Source organism: Lissotriton helveticus, chromosome 7 (genome assembly GCF_964261635.1).
Source record: "Lissotriton helveticus chromosome 7, aLisHel1.1, whole genome shotgun sequence".
In the NCBI taxonomy this organism is placed as follows: domain Eukaryota; kingdom Metazoa; phylum Chordata; class Amphibia; order Caudata; family Salamandridae; genus Lissotriton; species Lissotriton helveticus.
The window spans coordinates 278,763,071-278,786,607 of NC_136068.1; the positions used below are offsets into that span (position 1 = coordinate 278,763,071).

Here is a 23,537-nt window from a genome sequence, read left to right on the forward strand (position 1 = left end):
CTCCGGCCCACCAGGGAAATGCCCAGTGCCCGTTATGGCCAGTCAGGACCTGATTGTGATAGAGGTGCGCCTTTCACGAGGCCCATAGTTTATCTCGATCCAGATTTGTTAGTGCGTCCTGTGCTGCAGGCCAGGCTCTGACCTACAGCTCTCCGTGCTTCAGAACGAGAGATGTGCTTTGCTCGATCCCTCCTTCAAGTGTCTAAACTAACCATGGTCCCAGTACCATTTTGAAGTAATTGGTTGTATCAGCTGTTCCGAGAACTACACTATCCCAGAATCATTGGTAAAAGACTGCAATCAAAGTGTCAAAATAGGACAAATTACAAGTACTTTTTTCTATTAAAAACATCCATATAACCTGGAAGAGGAATTTCAAGGGTGTACCCCAGGATGCATACTGCACAGGGCTCCTCGAGGGAGTGAGATTCACTGCCACCAGGAACAACTCAAAGCACAAAAAATGCACAAGAAATGTATATGACAATAACACAGTCATGATGCAGTTGAGTGACCTATGCCTGAAATGGCCTGAGGATAACTTCAGATGCTATAGAAACTGAAGAAAACAGAGCTGATGCTATGTAGAGACCTAGGGCCCGATGTAGGAGCCCTAATACCGGTCGGAAACGGCCGATTTCGGCCGTTTCCGACCGGTATTAGGGTTTTCTAATGTAGGAGCATGCTTTACAGAATCGGTATTTTACCGAATCTGTATTTACAGATTCGGTAAAATTACCGAATCGGTAAATACAGACTCGGTAAAAATACCGATTCTGTAAAAGCACATGTAGGTAGCACATCTTTGAGTGCCGCAGGCCTTTCAGATTCGGTATTTTACCACCCAATCCAATTGGGTGTTAAAATACCGAATTCAGGTGTGCATGCACATGTGTGCATGCACACCTAGCCATCTGACAGACAGACATGCCCTTAGGGCATGTCTGTGTGCCACATGGCGCACATGCCTATTTTTGGGGTGCCAGAGGGTGTCAAAGTGACACCCCCTGCACCCTTGCAAAATTCGGTATTTACCGATTCTGTAATTACAGAATCGGTATTGCCCATTGATTCCTATGGGCTTCAAGGCCCATAGGAATTAATGGGCTATACCGATTCGGTATTTACAGATTCGGTAAATACCGAATCTTAACGATTCGGTATTTACAGAATCTGTAATACCTACATCTCCCCCCTTCATATTTACCGACTCTTAAATACCGAATCGGTAAAATTCGGTATTTAAGAGTCGGTAAATATGAATTACCTACATCTGGCCCCTAATCACAGCCATCCACAACTTAACTTAATCAAGATTACCTGCTCCATAAGTACACAAGGATCACTCTCAGTGTCTGTCCCACATGTAGCAAGCAGTCTCGATTTCTGAGGACACCCCTTTCACAAGTTAGAGTCCCAACCTCTCACAGTAGACTGTTCTGTCACCTTAATCCAAATAAAATAGGGAAACTACTAATTTTACTGAAAGTTTTTTTTATATATCTATCGTTATTGTATTTTTCAGAAAAATACAAATAACCAAGGCAAGCAATCAGTTATTGGTTATTAGGGTGGTCAGGGGACAGTCAAGTATACCAGATACATTATTATTGGGATCGGCAGTTACTTTGGCTGACTGACAACTCATGGTACATACACAAACTTTAGGGCCAGCAAGTGCAATGACATACATTCGTATTCTGGGGGACCATAGTCCCGGCATCCGTACAACTCCTGGGTATCCCTGAAGGTCGCAGTTACTCACCAGGCATGGGCCACTTGTGCCTGGAATGTGGACATACGTGTGGGTCATATGTCTATCATCAGGCTTGCTTTCTAGTTTTTCAATAAAAGCATCCAACTTATCGTATCTCTATTACCCCTTCTCCTGATGCTATATGGGAGACTGGACAGTTACTTCTGCCTAAGCCTATTTGTGCAGGTCAATTTTCCATCTCTGCAGTGGGGGAGCTGCTGCAGATTTCCATGCCATGGCGATTCCACGCTGTGCCAATACCAGGGCTAAATTCACAAAACCATTCGCGTTTTTATTCTTTGTTGATGTTGGGCACAACCCTACTAATGTCTGCACCATGTCAAGGGGAAGGAGCCCTCAATCAGCTCCCCCAAATAATGCAACACTTCTTCCCACTATCTGATGATCACAGGAAAGTGCTTAGGATCAGCACAACAGGGGCAAGCAGGGCATGCCCCTGGCAACATGCACCTTACCCTCTTTGGTGTCAGGGAAGTGTGATGTAGGATATTAAACCACAGCCTGGCATTCATTGATGATACCTTCTTTACAGATTGTAGGCACAGTTTCCAGACAGTCTGGACCAATTCCCATCCTAGTCTAGTTTCCCAATGAGTTTTCAGCTGCTTCCTTAGTGCGGTAACTTGTCATGAGTCAGCAATACTGTCAGCTCGGACACACTTTGTGGAACCCCCCCCCACCCATCCCCAAATCAGTCTCTGCAGAATGGATAGTGCTCCAAATAAGAGGGAGCATATTGGGCTCAATCACCGAGTTTGTGGAAGGAACCAGATCGGTAGGTCTGACAAGTATGACAACTGTCCACGCATGCATGGACACATTTTTCCAACTGATCCTGGCCACTTTTAATAACTTATGGTCTGCTCTTGTGACCAATGCCATACCAATTAAGTAGTTGAGAATGCCAACCTGCCCCAATTCCCCCGGCACACCCCACACTCCTGCTCCCCTAGCCCAGCCAGTGTTCCATCTATTGTAATCGGGGTTAAGCATAATATAATTGATAGTTGGGTGCTCCCAGTCCCTCATCGTCAGAGGACCGTATAACTTCATCAAGGGCATGCTGTGTCTATCACCCCCATCCTATCAGATAAATGACATTAATCGGAACTGCCGGTCCCAAAAGAAGGCACTGGGCAATACTACTGGCAGTGGTGAGAAAAGATACATGAGCCGGGACGGGAGCAACATCTTAGAGATTGCAATCCTCCCATACGTGACAACGGCAGTTGGGTCCAGAATGACAGTGAGTGCTGCCCCTGCATGACAACCCTCCCAGATTTCCATCTATTAGGTCTTGTTCGCGATGATATACTGCAATATTGAATATGTCTAAGTTCCAGCGAAGTGGAATGGACAGGCATGTTTGCACTCATCCCTCCGCCACCTTCAGCAGGAGGAGCATACATGATTTGTCCCAGTTCACCCGTAGTCCCGATATGGCCCTGAACTCTCAAGGAGTTCAACCAGAAGAGGTACATTATTGCTGTCAACCTGTAAATAAATCAGCACATCTTCAGCATAGAGGGAGACACTATGGGTCTGCCGTCAAATGACTATTCCCAACTTTGGGGCCGTTGGATCGCAAAAGGCACACCAGAAGTTCCATTACTAGCACAAATAATATGGGGAGAGAGTGGGCAGCCTTGTCTGGTACCGCTGTATATGGCTATGGGCTCTGAGATCTCCATGCTCATGTTCACCTTGGCCAATGAGCCTGTATAAAAGAAAGTGACCCACCTTTGAAATTCCCATCAGATTTCCAGCTTGCTGAGGCCGCAAAGAGAAAGGGCCAACTCAGCATATCAAACGCTTTTTTAATGTCCAGCAAAGCCATCCAACACTGGGTGGATCCACGCTTGGCTAAGTCCATAATGTGGAACAGCCATCGAAGGTTAAGGAATGTGCTCCTGCCCATTCTAGTCAGAGTGTATTATTGTTTGCATAATGGGAATTAACCGGTACGCTAGTACCTTTCCCAACACGTCGGGTTGGAGTAAGGAGGGAGTGCCGTTGCCGTGTGTAAACAGGTCTGGGAGAACATCGTGTGTAAGAAAATAAAGGAAAGAGATTCGCCCAGGAGGAATGGTCGTGGGTGGTGATTTTTCTCCCCCTAGACGAGATTTAGACCCATGAATTGCTCTTTTGGATTGGCTAGTCTGATTAAGAGTTGGATATCAGACACTTTGATTTCACCCTCGTCCTGAGGAGGCCAAGATATCGGAAGGCCTAAACGCGTCCGCGTCGACATGCTTCAAGTTCATAAGAGGAGTCTGAGGATATTACTTTAATTATGAGATTTTGAGTCATCACAATCACTGATTTGTTGTTCTTGATTGATTAGAACTGATTGTGTTGAGACAGGACTACATCTCAATGTACTCCCTGAATCACCTATCGCATGTTGACAGGTGGTGTAATCCTTATAATCCAGACTTCAAGGTCTCTGAGATGGTCCTCAATGTCCTTGAACTGTCTGTAGAGCACATTCTTAGTGCACTGTCTCTGGGAGACAGATAACTGTAAGATTTATATAAATGCATCCCATTCCACCCCGGGTCAATGGTTATATCCTCATTATCAGTGAAGTACAGCTGTATTGACAGCCCTATCCAATCACAAAATATTGGTTCTTTAAGCGCTGTCTTTGGCACTCACCACTCTGGAATCCGGGGATGCCATTACCCCAGTTCAAGGTAATTAACAATGGGCTATTATCTGACAACGTACATACCAGACATTTTGCCCCCACCAGCCTTGCATGCACCTCCACTGTCACAAAGGCCATTCCAATTTTAGTGTGCAGTGAGTATACTCGTGAAAAATTTGGAAATTGTCTACCGGTCAGGAGCATTGCCCAGCACAATTCTGTGACCTACGTATAAGCAGCCCACTGTTGGAGCATTCAAGTGTTAGCTGACGCCTATGTGCCAGAGATCAGAGGGTGCAACCTATCCAACTGCAGATCTTGGACACAGATATAATCACCGCACCGGATACCCGGAACCTGTACCGTGGTCAAGAGAGTGGAGGTAAGAGGCACATAGAAAGGAGACTGCTTGGCATTCAGTGCATACAGTGCCACCAGTGCCAGAGGTGCCCCGGATAAGTTGCCCTTGAGGATCACATACTCTGGGTCTATCCTGGTTTGTCTCACAGTGAATGGTATACCAGGCACTTCCCAAATCAGTAAACATTACTCTTCCATCGTTTGGCAAATGTTTGTAGTTTCACCACCATCTAAATCATTTCCTGCAGTCATGCAAAATGTACGTGCCTGCGTTTAAGGTATGTGCATATTTTATAACATTTCTCATGCATGGCCATGCCACAGACTTCCACGTCAAAAAAGAGAATCCTGGGGGGAGGAGCTTGGCGGGCATCCGAGATGGCCGCTTGAGCACAGCGCTCTCCGGACCCTCGCCGCCCCCGGCATTTTATCCTGACTGAATCCTGATTTCTTACAAGAATTCGTGTGGAGGACGTTTGGCTGATCAGCCTGGCACCTTTCAGAAATTGATTTGGATCTCTTATTCCTGAGATATGATGATCTGAACTTTTGGACTCCGCCCTCGAGGTGCGCCCGGGACGGGGTGCGGTTCTGTAGCCGTCCTGGAATTGAACAACAACGGCAGGAGATCTGGCCTTGTGGGTCCCCCTTCCTAAGTTTCGGTTTCGATTCTGTTCCGACTTGGGCCACGGGTGTGACTATCGAGTTGCGGCTGAGACCTGGAGGCGGATCGGCTGTTGGGTTTACCTCCGGACTATTTGCTGGCTTGGCGACCTCTACCCGAGTTGTGCCCCTCATTTTTGTGTACTTTGATCCTGTGTTTTGGGTGTTGGGCCCGTCGGCCCTGGTGGCTTGTCCTGTGACGCATCTTCAAAATGGCGGGCAGAGGGGACAGAGAGACGCGCAAGACGAAAGCACCACTGCGCGGAGCCCCGGTTCAATCAAATGTCATGGACCGCTATACTCATTCTAAGGGGTCCCCCGGAGCTGCCCTGCCTGGTTCTAATACAGCGTCCGAACGAGTTTTGGAAGAGTCGGCGGAGCCCTCCCTACAGGACATTATGGGCGCCATCTCGGGCGTGAGGGAATCCACCGGCCAACAGTACGAGGCCTTGGCCCATAAACTTGACACCGTGGCTATTGAGGTTAATCTTATTCGTGCTGATCTCGGCAAGACGAATGAAAGGGTGCAATCCTTGGACATTAAATCGTCCAGCCTCACTAAGGACGTCTCGGAGCTCCAGACGGAAATCGGCAATCTCCGTCGGGTGCACGACTTCATGACCCGACGTCTGGAGGATTTTGAAAATAGGGCACGTCGCTGCAATGTTCGCCTGGTTGGTGTACCGGAGAACCCTGAACCCCACTCGGTGGATCTCCTGGTTGAGGATCTGGTCTTGAACCATCTTGCCCCTTCCGGCCTTACGAAGTTCTTCACGGTGGAACGCGCACATCGTGTTCCAGGGGGCAGGGTTCGGCCGGGAGCCCCGCCGAGACCCATTGTAGCGAAACTTTTTCACTATAGAGACCGGGACGCTATCCTGCAGGCCTCACGGGTGAAGGGCCCGGTGGCCTTTGAGAATGCTACGGTGAACTTTTACCCGGACTTTTCCCAACAAGTTCAGAAACAACGGATGGAGTTTCGTGGGGCCAAGAAACGTCTTCGGGATCGGGGCTTACGTTATGCTATGCTCTATCCCACCAGACTTCGGATCGAGTATAATGAGCGTGCCCTTTTCTTTGATCGCCCAGATGCTGTTAATGACTGGCTAGACTCCTTGCCTGACCGTGCTCCTGAGACTGACTCCGCCGCTCACCCTGGGGGTGCCGAGGGTGGTATGGAGATCTGACTGTTTGGCTCACATGTTTTATTTTGAACACATTTTCAGGATTGTGGACCGGCGTTCCTCTGCAGTGTGATTATTTCATCTTTCTTTTGTTACTTTTCGTTCTTGATGTTTGTCAGGGGCGGGTGGAACGGAGACCTTTCCTCCTCCGGGGTCTTTGTGTAGACTAGGGGTTATGGGGCGACAGGCACACTGCAGGTTGGGGTGGCTCTTTAGCTTTTTGCAGGGGTGCAGGGTGGGGGGTGTTTCCTTTCAGTTTGGGGGAGGGGGGCTGGGAAGTTCTTTTCTTTTTGTGTGTTGTTTTCAAGGCAAATTGCTCCTGTATCTGTTGCTGTTTCTGATGTCCTGCTCGTGGATGAGGGGTCTGGGCTCGGGTGGTTGGGATGGGGGGTAGGGGGTTGAAATTTGTTTCCTGGAACGTTAATGGCCTGGGAGATCGTATTAAGCGCAGTGTGGTCTTGAATTGTATACGACGTTTGTCGCCAGACATTGTTTTCATGCAGGAAACCCATTTGATTGGTAATGTTTGTAATGCGATGAATAGATGGGGCTACCGCCTTGTGGCGCACTCGGGGTTTACCTCCGGATCTAGGGGTGTGGGTATCCTTGTTCGAACCTCCCTCCCCCTGGCGATTGACGAGGTGATTCAGGATGACCGTGGGAGGTATATTGTCTTGGTGGGTAGATATGAGGGCCGCACCCTGTCTCTCTTTAATGTTTATGTTCCCCCGGGTTTGCAGGCTTCTACTTTCACTGATTTGGGCCGTGTTTTGTTAGATCTCCCTGAAAGTACTCTCTTCCTGGCCGGAGATTTTAATTCGGTGCTTTCCGGCCTTCACGATCGCCATCCCCCTAGAGATACTCCGCAGGCTCAGCAGTGGTTGGGTGGGTTTCTAGATACCTTTGGCCTTGTGGACTGCTGGCGGCTTTTGCACCCCACTCAGCTCCAATACACTTTCCATTCTGGGGCTCATGGCAGTCTGTCTCGGTTGGATTATTTCCTGATGCCCGCGGCCCAGTCATCAGCGGTTCGCGAGATTTTGCATTTGCCAAGGGGTATTTCTGACCACTCGCCGCTTTGGCTTCGTTTCGAGGTTGGGGTGGAGACAGCGGGCCGAGTGGCTCCAATTAACCCATGGTATCTGTCCTCTCCTGAGACTCGTACCCTCTTGCTCAAGTCCATAGATGCATATTTCCTGGAGAACGAGGGGTCGGTCCCTTCGGCTGTGTCCCTGTGGGAAGCCTTTAAAACTGTGATTCGTGGACAGGCCCTCTCCTTGATTGTTGAAGCCAAGAAGGCCGGGAGGAGGGAGGTAGTGGACCTTGAGGGGGAGATCTCTGCTCTGGAGGATGAGTTGGAATCTGGTGTCACGCCTGAGAAGCTCCATGCCCTGGGTCTGAAACAGTTTGCATATAAATCCCTGGTCACAGACGCTGCTAAGGTGATGTTTCGTGAGCAACAAGGCAGATTGTACGATGTGGGTGATAAGGCGGGCAAACTCCTAGCGTGGTTGGACAAGAAGGAGAGAGTCAATCGTGTGGTGCCTGTGATTCAGTCTGCGAGTGGTGAGAATGTGACTGATCCGATTGCCATTGTTGATCGTTTTGCGGAATATCTCCGTGGTGTGTATGCTCCCGTGTCTGAGAGGGACGTGGCTGACTCCCGCTTACTCTTGCGTGATATCACTTTGCCCTGTGTCACCGACCTGGACCGTATTGCTTTGGACTCCCCTTTTACGAATGAACAGATAGCGACTGCTATCCGTTCGCTCCGTTCGGGCAAAGCGTTGGGCCCGAACGGGTTGCCCATTGAGTTGTACAAGCTACGCCCCGATAGGATGGCGCCGTATCTTCGCGCCATGTTTCTAGAATCTCGTGAACGTAACATCCTTCCCTATGATCAGCGCCTGGCGACGATTGTCGTCATCCCTAAAGATGGTAAACCACGTGACCTCTGTTCCTCATATAGACCCATATCCCTGTTAAATGTTGAACCCAAGGTTTTGGCAAAACTTTTGGCGACTCGTCTCCTCTCGGTTCTCGGGGATTTGGTCCATCCGGATCAGTCTGGCTTTATCCCGCATCGCAACACTGCTTTGAATCTGCGACGCCTTCACGGCGTGTTGGCGAAGGCGGGGCTTCTGACTGAGCCGGCCATTTTGGCGTCCCTGGATGCCTCTATGGCCTTTGATACTGTGGAGTGGCCCTATCTATGGGCGACTCTTGAGAAATTCGGATTCGGGTGCGAGTTTATTAGCTGGATTCAGTTGTTGTATGCGGAACCTTTGGCACAAGTTGTGGTAAACGGTAGAGTGTCGGCTCCCTTCTCCTTGGGCAGGGGTACCCGTCAGGGTTGCCCCCTGTCCCCGTTGTTGTTTGCGCTCGCTCTTGAACCATTGGCGGCCTGGCTCCGGTGGGAACCGTCCCTTAAAGGGATTCGCTGGGCCCCGGACTTCGAAGACCGCGTCTCACTTTATGCGGACGACATCCTTTTGTACCTTACTTCCCCTCGCAAGTCTTTAACTGTTTTATTTGACGTTCTTGTGTCCTTTGGCGCTAACTCAGGCCTCGTCATCAATTGGACTAAATCCTGTGTGTATGTTTTGTCTGGTGTCTTGCCTCCGTTGCCGAGCAGACTTCCTCTTCAGGTGGCCAGGGATGGCTTCAAATACTTGGGGGTTTTTGTTACCTTGGATTCGTCCCTTCGTTTTGATCGCAATCTCCTTCCCCCGTTACTTAGGCTACGTTTGGACGTTGCCCGTTGGCGCAGACTTCCCCTGTCTCCACTGGGTCGGGCGGCCCTGTTTAAGATGATGTCATTGCCACGGTTTCTCTATGCCCTCCAGAATTATTTTGATCCTATCCCTAAGTCCTATTTTCGGGAGATTGAGAGCCTTCAGAGGCAGCTTATTTGGGACGGGCGTCCGCGCATTGCTCTCGCGAAACTTTCCATCCCGTGGTATGATGGGGGCATGGCGCTCCCCGATATTAAGAGGTATTACTGGGCCTCCCATCTGTCCGCTATCAATCACGCTATGTTTTCGCCAGGTCGCAATCCGGCGTTTGAAATGGATAAACTTCAGCTTCCGGGAGGTGACTTTAACAGAGTGCTTTATTCTCGCTCCGCTGGGCGCCATCTTGTGGGACCTACATTGACTGCTTTGACGGTGTGGCGTGCCGCGAATGTGAGCTTGGGATGGGAGGATCGCTTGACGTTGGCGACGCCGCTTTATGCTTCAGAACGTCTGGGCGGTCTTTGGTCTTCCAAGGGTTTCGACCGTTGGGACATGATTGGGATTTCCAAGGTGGGGGATGTTTACTCTAAGGGTTCTGTGCGTTCGTTTCAGGCCCTCCAGGCTGACTATGGCCTGAGTGGTCGGGAATTCTTTCGTTATTTACAGCTCAGGCACGCCCTGACTTCGGTGTTTGCTCCTGGTGAGACTCCACCTGACTCTTCCCCCCTTGAGGACCGTATCCTTGATGGACATCTTCCTGATAGCACTATTTCCCTGATCTATAAAAAGTTGATTAACAATCGGTCCGACTTATTGGCCCGACTTCGGGAATTGTGGATGGGAGATGGGTTGGAACTTGATGATGAGGATTGGCAATCGGCTCTCTCCTCCCCGAAGGAGGTGGCTATTCCGGCTCGTCTCCGTCTGGTTCAATTGAAGATCCTTCATCGAGTGTACGTGACGGGACCGCGATTGGTGGTGATGGGCTTTTCCTCCGATGGACTGTGTAAGCGGGGGTGTGGATTGCGTGCTACTTTCCTACATATTCTCTGGGAGTGCCCGATGGTGGCTGCTTATTGGGCGGCCGTGCTTGACGTGATGGCTGTAGTGACTGGTGTGTCCTTGTGTCCGGAACCCCGTCGATGTCTTTTGAATGTTTGGGAGCCCACGGACTATTCGGTGGCGCAGACTAGATGGGCCACCCTGGGATATATGGTTGCGAAGCGAGATATTGCACAACTCTGGGGGGCCTCCAGGCCCCCTGACCTCTCGAAATGGGAGGATAACATGGACTGGTCCATGTTTCGTGAGAAAACTGTCTATGTGGCCAGGGGCAGACCCAGGGCATGGGTGAAGATGTGGGGTCACTGGAACGACTACCGTGGCGACATTTGTACTCCTCCCCTTGTGGGCACTGTTGGGCTTGCCCTGTCTCCATAGGCGGGCGTTCTTGGAACCTTTCATATAGGGGTGGTGCTGGTGTCTCCGGCCCTCCCCCTTCCCTTTTTTGTACTGACTTCTGGGTCCCTTCCCCCCCCCTCCCTCCGAGCTCCTCGGTACTTGGTGTTTTGCTACTGTACTTCTGTTGCTGTCCCCCCCCCTTACATCCATTGAGCTGACCTTCGGTACTATATTATCGCCTTTTGTGTGTGTTTGTTTTTCATATAAATAAAATCTATTTTTGTCCTGTAAATGGAGCTGAGTATTGCATTGTTGATTGACTTTTACCTCTGCGGGCATAAGTGATATGTGTCCACTCCTCTTTTAGCGGCCGGCCCGTGTGGTTGTAGGCCCATCCTTGTACTTTTTTTGCTTACTCAAATAAAGGTTTTTCAAAAAAAAAAAATAAAAAAAAAAAATAAGAGAATCCTGTCATTCTCCATGTCACCACATGGTGCCCTCCCCGTCAGTGGGGTGCCCTCCTCATTCCCCGCCCTGTCTCCACCAAGCTTCAGTTTGTGGATACTAACAATTGCTATAAGCATCCAAACATTAACCCCAAATACTCCCTTTCCCAGACTTAGCTACAGAACAGTCTTAGCCAGATGGACTGCACCCAGAACATGCGCATAGCCATTCCACTTGGATTGTATGCAGCATTGAAGAGGCCATCCGTTCAATCAATCAATCAATCAATCAATCAAACTGGGAATTGTCAAGGGTGCTACTCACCTGTGAGGGTCTCAAGGCGCTGGGAGGGGGTAAGCAGCTCCATTCAGTCGAAGAGCCAGGTCTTGAGGGTCTTCCTGAAGATGTTCAAAGAGGTGGTGGACTTAATGTCGATCGGGAGCTGGTTTCAGGTCTTAGCGGCGATGTGGGAGAAGGTTCTTCCACCGATTCTGTCTCTGCTAATGCGCGGGGTTTCGGCGAGGGCGAGGTTGGCGGATCGGAGGTCTCTCTTAGGTACGTGGACGAAGAATCTCTTGGGTACGTGGAAGGAGAGTTTCTCATTGAGGTAATGGAGTGCGGTGTTGTGGAGACATTTGTAGGTGTGGGTGAGTAACTTGAAGGGTACCCTCTTCTTAACGGGGAGCCAGTGGAGGTTTTGCAGGCGTTGGGTGATGTGTTCATGTTGAAGGATGCCGAGGACGAGTCTGACTGCGGTGTTCTGTATGGTCTGGAGTTTGTGGAGCAGAGACTTGTGGATTCCGGCTTAGAGGGCGTTTCTGTAGTCCTGTCTGCGGGTTATGAGTGCGTGGGTGATGAGCTTTCTTGATTGGGGGGGATCCATTCGAAGGTCTTGCGAAGGATGTGGAGGGTGTTGAAGCAGGTGGAGGCGACAGTGTTGATCTGTCGGGTCATGGATAGGGAGAAGTCAAGCACGATGCAGAGGTTCCAAGTGTGGTCCGTGGGGTGGATGGCTTCTGAGGGCGGTGGACCACCAGGTGTTGTTCCATGTGGTGGGGTAGGGTCCAAGGACGAGGACCTCTCTCTTCTCCGAGTTGAGCTTCAGGCAGCTGCTGCATGCTACCCGCATATCGCTCAAGTCACCAAATGTTCTCCAGCTACAGATGGCAGCATCAAAGAAGACCTCTAGAACTGGAGTCCACAGCCAGAACCCACTGATGTTTCTTGGCATAACTCTGAATTCACCAGCCACATCAAGTTGCTCAATCAGCCGTCATTGGGGTGACCTCAGGTCCCACCCTCTATGACTCCACCAACTCTTTGATAGTGTCTCAATCCGGGGTCATCTGTGACCCCACCCGAATCCTGATCCTCAAACTCCAATGAGCCCACTCTCTCCATTTCTGCCACCACTCGTGTTATTTTGCGCGCTACCTGTTCTTTAATTGGTTTGTGGCGGGTCCTCTTATTGGTGCGACGACGCGCAATTCCACTGGACTCTAACCAGTCTCATGCTTTCCGCAGCATCTTAAAGAAAAGTGATTTTTCACCATCCTGTATGCAAAAGTGCAGGAAAAAACAATGTGTGTTTGATGTTCAGTTGTCGTAGTTGGCGTTTGACCTCCCTAAACAATTCTTTCTTCCTTTGCATGTCTGCAGTATAATCAGGGAACACTGCCACTTTGCTGTTCTCAACCTCCCAGGGACCACTGGTGCGCTCTATCTGCAGGATGCTGTCTTTGCCTGTAGCTTAACTTGCGCACCACCACTGCACCACCAGTGGGCGGGGCACTTGGCAAAAGCTGGCATCCGGTAATCCTATGGGCCCTTTCCAAAGAAAAAAAGTAGATGTCTTGCCACCTAGGACTCCGGTCTCCAGCCACTATTCCAAGTATAGTTCCATACTTGAGCCCTCCACCCATTTGGGCAGGACCACTACCCAAATGTTATTGCATTGATTTTGGCCCTCTGCATCATCTGCTTTCAGTGGCAGAAGGTGGACCTCTACCTTTAATGTTGTGATATGGGCCTGAGCCTCAGCATAGGAGGGATGAACCAACATCAGTGATGATTCTGTGTGTCCATGCAACCTTAGAGCTTCTATCTCCACCATCAATTTCCTCATCTTGTGGCCCACAAAGGTTTTGTCATCATGTACAGTCTGCAGCAATTCAGCAAATTTATCAGAATGTTCTTGCAACCTGCTCTCTAGAGCATTGGTTGACAGTGTTTTCGCAGGCCCCAGGGTCTCAGCTCACTAACTCACAATCTTCAGCTTCACCATCTTCTACCATTGGGTCCCACTGTACCCCCAATCGCCCACTCTACGCTCCCAGAGGCCCCCCAGACCCATCAACTGCAAGTCGTATAGGGCTGACTGCAGGGATGGGGTAAGGAGAATTCACAAGTGCACTAGGATATATGCAGCACCCAATCTACAGTTTGTCAGGGCTGCTCGCTGCACATGCATCTGAAAGGGGTAACACCATATTCAAATCCTTGCTCCCCCAGATGTAGCAACAAGTATCCCCTGGCCACTCTCCCCCTTCTCAGGAGGCCCCTGGCTCCAGTTCCAAAATGACTTCCCAGGCGGGAGTCATTTCGGTATGCGCCCAGAACTTCAGGCACAGGACACACAATGTTGCGGTCCTGACTCGTGTGTTTCGGGTCGCCAGGGTGGGGGCGGGTTTTAGGCCCCTGTGGGGCTATTTTTGTTGCCGGAGCCGGCAATATCGGTCCCCTTTAACAAAATCGCCCAAAACGGGTCCTAGCATACAGCTCTGCGTTACCCCTCTCCTACACCTCAGGGGGCCCGGCCGAGCAGTTTGCCAGGGCCGGTTTCCGTTCCCAGGCTGGCCAGCAGTCTAGGAACACAATGAGGTGGCTGCGGAATCAGTCTCTGCTTGCTGTGTATCACTAGGCCCTGATGCTGCAGGCAGCCAGTTTGTCGCACCGTGGTCCCCAGGGCTGATAGGTGCATCAGAATCAGGTAGCGACTGTGCCTATACACTGCCCTCGGAACACTGCTGCCATCCGATATGGGAAAAGAAGGATTTGAACAGATTTTGTCTGGCGTTGGATGCGAAGCTCCACACTACTAATTTTCACTGAAAGTTTTAAAAAATGGTAACCAATCTAAACTCAAAGGCAATCAATACAAAGCTGTCCTAGACAAGAATCCCCATGAAAAGTAACACCTCTACCTTCTGGAACACCTTTAAATTAATAACAGCATCTAAATACACTCTGAGGAGACTTCATTCCTGACTGGATTCCCAAGAGGAATAGCAAAGACATATTGAACAAAAACAAACATCCCTGAACCCACTGCATCACAACTTGAACCACAACAGAGGTGAAACAATCAACCAATCAATTAATCATCCAGAATCATGCAAAGCAACATATAAATTCATAATAACAGTACAAATTTACAATATAAAATCACACTCGAGCATATCATTCAAAAAGGTCAGAAACCTCTTTAAACAAAAAAAAAACATGAAAGCAACCATGATCTTATGCAGCATAATGCAAGGCAAATACACAAATACAAAAGCCAACCTCCTGTTAGGAACAACCAGATAACTTCCCGATCTCGGTACATCCCTAATAGAATTACAGACCATAAAAGCAAAAAAAGTGTATGCGCTTTCTCTTGGATGATGTTAAAGCAGCCATATTGTCAAAGTGCACTCCTTGAAGTGAAGTGAAAATCCCATAAAGTAGCATGATGGATTCAATTTACTAACAGCTGGCCTTGCGGATGACACGCAGGAAGGGGCGATGGGGAATGTATCTGGAGAACAGGACCTCTGGGACCTCCCTTATTGATGCCATTGACGCCTGGTCCAATAGCAATTGTGAAACTGGGGCTATCTTTATGACACGCCTGAGATGGTTGCAAAATAATCAATTCCTGGAAAGATCAATTTTCACAGAAGGTTTTTGGAGAACACATTAGCTGTTGCTAAATATTTAGGGGCAGATTTACAAGGACTGGCGCATCCCTGGATATCAGCAGGGATGCGCCAGTAAAGATTCAACACGCAATTGTGCCACCACAGATGCGTCGCATTTGCAAAGTGGAGCACCGTGGCGCAGGGCTAAAGGCAGATGCGTGGCGCATCTGATGGCGTAAGGGAGTCGCATTGCTGAGTCGTGTCACAAGCGCGGCACAACTCCAGAAATGCTACGGGTTGCCCTACGCCTAACATGCTGCGTCACTACTTACGCCTGCTTCATGCAGGCGCAGGGTTTTGCCGCAGCAAGGACGTAAAAGTGACTCAGTGAAATCTTGTAGATTTCATGGCGTCACTTTTATGGGGCTTCCTTACGATGGAACACCCACCCTGTATACATTAAACCTGACGCAGGTTTAATGTGATGCAGGACTTTACAACGTGACGCATCTCCCTAGATGCGTCACGTTGAAAATAAGTTGCAATGTGGCGCATGGTTTACGCCGCCGCTGCATCACAGAAGTGACGCAACGGCAGCATAAATGTGTCGCATGGGGCTTGTAAATCTGCCCCTCGGTGTTAAAACGATGAACAACGTCCTCTCATAAAATGTAATACACCTGGCACGCTACTTACCAGACACTGTCCTGGGAGCCTTGACGTTCTCCTGTCATTTTATAATATTCATCAATGCTCAGATTTACATCAGTGTCGTGAGCAGACTCGAAGTTTGTGATTGTCCGGGCAGGTATTCCCAAGCACCTAAGTACTGGAGAAAAAGGAAATCATAAATACTAGAAAAAAATAATTCTGAAACTAATAGCCTCATTGCGAATGCCTCCGATAGTGCAGTTCGATAATGGAAGTATTTACCATAGATCTGTAGGAATGTCACAGCTCAGTTATATTTCACCTGCACAACCCTGAACTTGACAATGTCCCCAGCATAAGTTGGGGCTAAGGGAGCAACTAGGCGACTTTATGGCTGTCTTGTAATGGGCCCCATAGCATGCTTGCAGCACCGTTCTCTGTAAGATCTAGATGTAAGCTGTTCACAAACAGAATTTTAATGAGGTTTTATACTCATGGGAAAGGAATGAAGTACCTGTGCATAGGACCCCTCCGAAGACCCAGCATTGCCCGTATTTCACTGGCTGAAAGCTGTCCTTATCCCACTTTCTCAGTATGGCAGCGCTTCCACTCCAGGTAGTTGGCCGAACCCCACCAGTGTAAGGCTCATTCCACCGTCCTTGCAGTACTCCATTATCGCCAGCGGCGTTCACCTAAAGAGTGTGCAGTAGAACTTTTTTTACCAAACATTTTTATTGGAATTTAAGTTATTGACAGTGTTAGTTATTCATACTATTGTTATTGTTTTGGTGTATCTAATAAGAAAAAAACCAATTTTGTACAGAGACATCTATGTTTTTCATGCAGAGCTTATACTTTCACCTCCCTCCCGTAAAGTTTATAACCTACCGCAATGTCTCCTGGTACCAACTTTCCATATCTCTAGTGTAGCAACCATACAAACTACAACTTATGTTTTGTGTAAAATTGCCTCCACGTACTTAATCAACCCATTACATGGGATGTCCACAGGAGCATACGGCTGAACCGAGTTAAGTACATAAATAAATAGATAAAACGAATTACAATGCACGCTCTGAACCGCCTTGTAGCACTCCATCGAGGAGCCGTGACTGCAAAAGATATCTGCAGACTAAGGCTCTGAGGTTGTACTTCCCCTTAAACTGGACAAAAGTAACAGATAGGTGCTAACATCACCATCAGCCATGTCTCTGTTATTTCGGAAAAGTCAAGAAATATTGGCAAATAACCGTTGTGTCCACTGGTCAGCAGGGCCGGACTGGCTACCGGGCGTTTTGGAATGCTGCTGAGCTGAGGGCTGATTTCGTTGATGGGGACTTGCTTGTACTAAACGAAATTCGTTTTGCTTTAATTATTTCGAAGCACACGCAGGTCTCCATGAACGAAATCAGCCCCCACCGCAGTGAAATCAGCCCCCAGCTCAGCAGCATTCTAAAACGCCCAGTAGTCAGTCCGGCCCTGCTGGTCATTACCTCAAATCTCTCACGCCAATAAAAAAGCTGTATGGTATTAACATCCCAGTCACTGTAATTTCTGGAAATCTTTGTAATGCTCCACTGAAAAAAACACACTCAGTAACCTAAACACTGCATCGACAGTTAATTAACCCTGTCACGACATTTCTGTAGGGTCTGGAAAAATTTTAAGTACTATTTGTATATTTTTTTTTAAACCTCAGTAAGGTGTTTACATGTGTTGCACTGATGGGATCAAAGGGGCATATTAGCAAGGGCAATATCACCGCTTTAGAAGCACTTTTTTTCGCTAAAGTGGCGATATTTTGATTGCCCTATCAGCAAGCTATAGCTAGCAGCAGTTAGTGACAGCTTCCAGGTGATAGCAACCAGTTTGGGCCCCCTTTAAGTACCCAAACTGTTAGCGACTGAAAGCAGTCGCTAACATAGCTATCGCCTATCAGCAATGCAGGCGAAGCGATAAAAAATTTAGCGCTAAGCACGATTATCGCTAGGATCCAACGCCTGCTAAAAACATGACTCACCTGCTTCTTCAATAGGAGGTGGATTGTTAGGTTAAGTCCCCATTGGCGTTAATGCGTGAATATTGCTGGATTTCCAGCTATATTCAGGCAGTTCGCCGCTATCGTTGGATATATTAGCACAATGGAGATAAATGTTGCTAATAGCATGTTTTCTCCGCTAACATATCCAGCGATAGGCAGCGATAACAATAAACATGCTAAGCACGTTTTGCGATAAATATCGCAATTCCTTGCTAATATGCCCCATATTTTTTCTCCTTACATGTAAGAAACAACAATGGTTGGTATAGCTCTCAGTAATATAATGTAGTAGGAAAATGCGAAAGATGTATAGTAAAAATATAAGTGGTTGTTCTATATGGAATACTGATCGATTTCTGTGTTGAACCTTTTTTTGATGACAGATTTTGTATCGTATTTTTTAAAATGTTTTATGTGATTTTATATTGCAGATGAGACTATTTGTATCACAATTTTTGAAAAAAGGACAGATAGCTTTTCAATAAACATGTCTCACAGTATGGTTGGTAAAAGGATAGAGTGTTGATTGTATGTCCCAGTGAGGTAATGATAAATAGACAAACATAGAAAGTATACTCAAGAGGGACCTTTTTCTGTTGATAAAATTTAAAGTACGACAGCGTAATTCAAATGATTTCAGGGATTTTGTGTTATGCTTTGTATTAAAAATTCCAGAACTTTCGCCATTGCATCATACTGCCTATTTATGTAATGTTCATGGTAAAAATGCCTTATTTGGGAAAACAAATTACCCGAATGTCGAAAACAACAGAATGCAAGTTGTTGCTTGCGTTGCTATTGTTTTTTCACTTTTTTAGTGTAATATGCATCTTTGCTATAAAAATGGACGAGGAAATTCATATCACATTTTATATCACAAAATGATAGATTTGCATTTTGCATAAATATGCGTAATTTGACGTAATTTTGGGCATAATTAGGCGAAAGCATATTACACGAATTTCGCACATTCCCTACAATTCTGTAGGTAAAATCTAAATGAATCTTTTGGTGAAAATAGGCAGAACATTTGAGAATTACAGTAGAATCATGGTTGGTCTTACAGTGCTATTTAAAGACTTTTTAGCACCTTGTGAAAAATCCATCTCGGGACCCTCTGTAATAACTTTCAACATGTTACCATTTTTCAGCTACTTCAAGCTCTTGTGATGCTGTATAATATTGGAATATATGTTAAACTTTCAGAAACTAGGCCACACAAGAACAGCCAAAATTTCGAACTGCCCAGCGTCAACAATCCAAATTGTATCAAAGGAAATCTTGAACAGGCATCTTTGACACAAGGCATTTAATGCTGTGCTTGCACATTCTTTTTTGTCTTTCAACAAAACTATGTTGTGCAAAATCCAGCAGCGCGTTCTGTCCATTGGGAGTACGACACCTCAGGGGTGACTTAGAAGATGTCCATTTGCCTAGTGCATACTAAAAAAAACCATATATATCATTAGAAAATGGAGCGTAAATTGCCAGATATTTGTAAACCAGTGCTTAATTTGTAAAATATTAAGTACAGGTGCTCAAATGTTTTTAGGAGGCCACACCCACTTCCCCCAAATCCACCCACTTCCTCCATTGGCTCCACCGACTTACTCTAGTGGCTCCACACACATCCTCAACTGGCACTGCTAAAAGCCAGATGTAATATCACTGTACAGATAGGTGCATGTAGTGCTCAGATGCCAGTCAGTAAGTACCACTTCACAATACTTGAAACACACTTTTACCAAGTGGAACCCTACAGCACAAGGGGGACCGTTTATCCACATGAACACTTATCACATGGAAGGAACCATGCATCACATGAGACATTTTTAATACACAGTACTTGGCCTTTTAACACACAATTGTGACGCAGGATCATCTTAACTCCGTGACTTACTGTACCACACAGACATTTGCCACACGTCTAGCTCTTTACCACACGGATGCAACTTGTATTAATCCGTCGACTGGGAACTTTACCACACTGGCATTTGTCAGCTTTTCACATCTGTTTCTTAAACAAGACCTTTACCGGAGGGATTATTCACATGGCTGTTGTCCCTGTGGGACTTTGATCATACACACCATGTAGCATCCATAAAGTTTTTTTAGAGTGAAACAATCAATCAATCAATCAAGATATTTGTATAGCGCGCTACTCACCCGGAGGGTCTCAAGGTGCTTGGGGGAGGGGGGTCCGCTACTGCTCGAACAGCCAGGTTTTGAGTTGCTTCCTGAAGGAGAGGTGGTCTTGGGTCAGACGGAGGTGGATGGGGAGGGAGTTCCAAGTCTTGGCTGCCAGGTGGGAGAAGGATCTTCCTCCCATGGTGGCTCTTCGGATGCGTGGAACGGCGGCCAGGGCGTGGCTGGTCGATCGTAGCTGGCGGGTGGGAGTGTAGAAGGTCAGGCGGTTGTTGAGGTACCTGGGGCCCAGGTCGTGGAGGGCCTTGTGTGTGTGGGTGAGGAGTCGGAATGTGATTCTCTTGCTGACGGGGAGCCAGTGCAGGTCTCTCAGGTGTCCGTAGATGTGGCTGTGTCGGGGGATGTCCAGGATGAGTCGTGCGGAGGCGTTCTGGATGTGTTGGAGTCTTTTCTGTAGTTTGGCTGTGGTTCCAGCGTAGAGGGTGTTTCCGTAGTCCAGTTGGCTGGTGACGAGCGCCTGGGTGTCTGTCTTCCTGGTTTCGGTGGGGATCCATCGGAAGATCTTTCGGAGCATGCGTAGGATGTTGAAACATGATGATGAGACGGCGTTGACTTGTCTGGTCATCGAGAGGGAGAAGTCCAGGATGATGCCCAGGTTGCGCGCGTGGTCCGTTGGTTTGGGTGCGCTGCCCAGGGCAGAGGGCCACCAGGAGTCGTCCCAGACAGAGGGTGATGATCCAAGGATGAGGACTTCCGTCTTGTCTGAGTTCAGTTTCAGGCGGCTGTTCATCATCCACTCGGCTACGTCTTTCATCCCTTCATGTAGGTTGGTTCTGGCGGTGGCTGGGTCGTTGGTGAGGGAGAGGATCAGCTGGGTGTCGTCGGCGTAGGAGATGATGTTGAGGTTGTGTTGGCGTGCGATGGCTGCGAGGGGGCTCATGTAGACGATGAAGAGGGTGGGGCTGAGTGATGAGCCTTGTGGTATGCCACAGATGACTTCGGTGGCCTCGGATCTGAACGGGGGGAGGTGGACTCTCTGGGTTCTTCCGGCGAGGAACGAGATCATCCACTCTAGTGCCTTCTCTTGGATTTCGATGTTGCTGAGGCGCTGCACTAGGGTGCGGTGGCAGACAGTATCGAACGCTGCGGATAGGTCCAGGAGGATGAGGGCAGCTGTTTCCCCATTGTCGAGCAGGGCTCGGATGTCGTCAGTGGCTGCGATGAGGGCGGTCTCGGTGCTGTGGTTGGCTCGGAAGCCGGACTGCGAGTGGTCGAGGGATCCGTTCATCTCGAGGAAGGCGGAAAGCTGTCTGTTGACGGTCTTCTCGATGACTTTGGCAGGAAAAGGGAGGAGCGAGATGGGGCGGTAGTTCTTGAGGTCGGTGGGGTCTGCTGATGGTTTCTTCAGGAGGGCGCTGAGTTCGGCATGCTTCCAGCTCTCCGGGAAGTTGGCGGTGTTGAAGGAGCAGTTGATGATGTCCCGGAGTTGGGGTGCGATGACGGAGTCGGCCTTGTTGAAGACGTGGTGGGAGCATGGGTCGGTTGGTGATCCGGAGTGGATGGTGTTCATCGTGTGGATGGTGTCTTCGGTGCTGACCGGGGTCCAGGCGCAGAGGGTGGTGGTGGGGGGCGTTGGTTCGGTGGTAGGGTGTGTGATCTGTGCGCCGAAGCTGTTGTGTATGTCGGCGATCTTGCTGTGGCGAGGCGAGTGAGTCGCAGAGGTCTTGTGAGGGAGTGATGTCGTTGTTTCCGGCGCTGGGGTTGGAGAGCTCTTTGACAATGCTGAAGATTTCCTTGCTGTTGTGTGCGTTGTTGTCTAGTTGTTACTAGAATGCTGTCTTCTTGGTGGTGTGGATCAGCTGGTGGTGTTTGTGGGAGGCGTGCTTGAGGGCGATCATGTTGTCTGTATTCGGGTCTTTGCGCCAGGCTTTCTCGAGGGTACGGCAGTTCTTCTTGGAGTTCTTGAGGTCGTCGTTGAACCAGCAGGCTTTCTTGCTGCCGGGCCTGCTGGGATGGTTTTTCAGAGGTGCGAGGTCATCAGCGCAGTTGGTGTTCCACTGTGTGAGGTTGTTGGCTGCTTGGTTGGGGTCCGTTGAGCTGGCGGGAGGGTTCTGGCTCAGTGATGTAGTGAGCTGGTCGGTGGTGATCTTGTTCCAGCTCCTGCGGGGAACCTGTTGCGGGTGGCGGTGAGTCGTGGTCCTTCTGAAGCTGAAATGGACGCAGCTGTGGTCTGTCCAGTGGAGTCCGGTGGAGTGGCTGAAGGAGATGTACTTGCTGGAGGAGAAGACTGGGTCAAGCGTGTGTCCGGCGTAGTGGGTGGGAGTGTTCACCAGTTGCTTGAGTCCAAGGTTAGCGAGGTTGTCCAGCAGGGCGGCGGTGTTGTTGTCATTGTTGTTCTCCAGGTGGAAGTTGAGGTCCCCTAGGAGGATGTAGTCAGCGGAGGCGAGGGTGTGTGGGCTGATAAAGTCTGCGCTGTCTTCGCTGAATTGTGTGTGAGGTCCTGGGGGTCTGTAGATGAGGGTGCCTCTGAGTGTGTTCCTGGGTTTGGTGTGTATCTGGAAGTGAAGATGTTCGGCTGCTGTGAGGGTGTCGTCGGAGTTGGTCGTGATGCGAATGGTGTTCTTGTGGACGATGGCGATGCCTCCTCCTGTCTGGTTGATAACATGAACATTAGATCCTGAGCTAAAGAGGAGTAAGTCAGTTCAAAATATCAAGTCCAGATTTATAAGTTTTCTCCGTTTTATTCTTCATTTGTTTTTTCAATCTTTGGTAGAATCCAATCTTCACACGTACAAGAAAAACAACCGCTGCCAACATGTGTTTCGTCAAGGTCGTCAAGACCAAACGACTTCGTCAGGGCATTAAAATTTCACGAAACCGTCATGTGGATACACAGAAAAAGTAGTTTTCTAATCCAAAGCCTGCAAAAATGTTAAATCCACAGAGCATACAGCTCAAAGAGCATATCCAATTCCAAAGGGCATCCTGTCCTTCCAAGGATTAATTCGTGTCCACAAAAATCCAGGGACTGAGTCGTTTAAAATCTCACGATTGAGTAATTAACCTCCGAGTGCAGAGACTGGACAGGGAAGAGTTCCCCAGTGTTAGGCGGCGTGCATACGCGCGGACTCTGCCATAAATGGAGAGTGGGGGGGCAGGGAGGAGGGAGGAGCAGCTTTGAGGTGGGAGCGGGGTGGCGAATGGGAGAGGGTAGAGGGAAGCAGAAGGAGAGGGGGCGGGGCCGCGGGGGAGCAGCGGCAGGGAGCGGGGTGTACCAGCGGGGTGAGGGGCCAGAAGAATCCGCTAGCAGAGGACAGAATCAGGGACAGAGGAAAGAAGCGAAAATACAATCAGGGGCAATAGCAGCAGGGCAAAAGTACAGCGTGAGCAAAAGGCACTATGTCGCTACGAGGACACAATCAGCAGTACGGAAACAGAGCGGGAGGACAAGAGTGAAAACACAATCAGGGGCACAGCAGCAGGGCAAAAGTACAGCGGGAGCAAAAGGCGGCAAATGCGAGCAGGTGGCAACAGCAGGGGACCGGGTGACCTACAGGAGGAGCCACGCGTCGGGTTGAGCG

The 23,537-nt window shown here is 48.8% G+C and overlaps 1 protein-coding gene across 1 annotated transcript in view; it reads right to left on the reverse strand.

Moving 5' to 3' along the window:
* The window catches only part of LOC144768420 (protein-glutamine gamma-glutamyltransferase E-like), a 204,263-nt gene that overhangs the window by 116,878 nt on the left and 63,848 nt on the right, over positions 1 to 23,537 (reverse strand). The window contains exons 6-7 of the mRNA XM_078652063.1: positions 16,285 to 16,462; positions 15,816 to 15,948 (exon numbers count right to left, since the gene is read on the reverse strand). Of these exons, the coding sequence (XP_078508189.1) occupies positions 15,816 to 15,948; positions 16,285 to 16,462 (311 nt within the window). The remainder of the gene's footprint in view (positions 1 to 15,815; positions 15,949 to 16,284; positions 16,463 to 23,537) is intronic.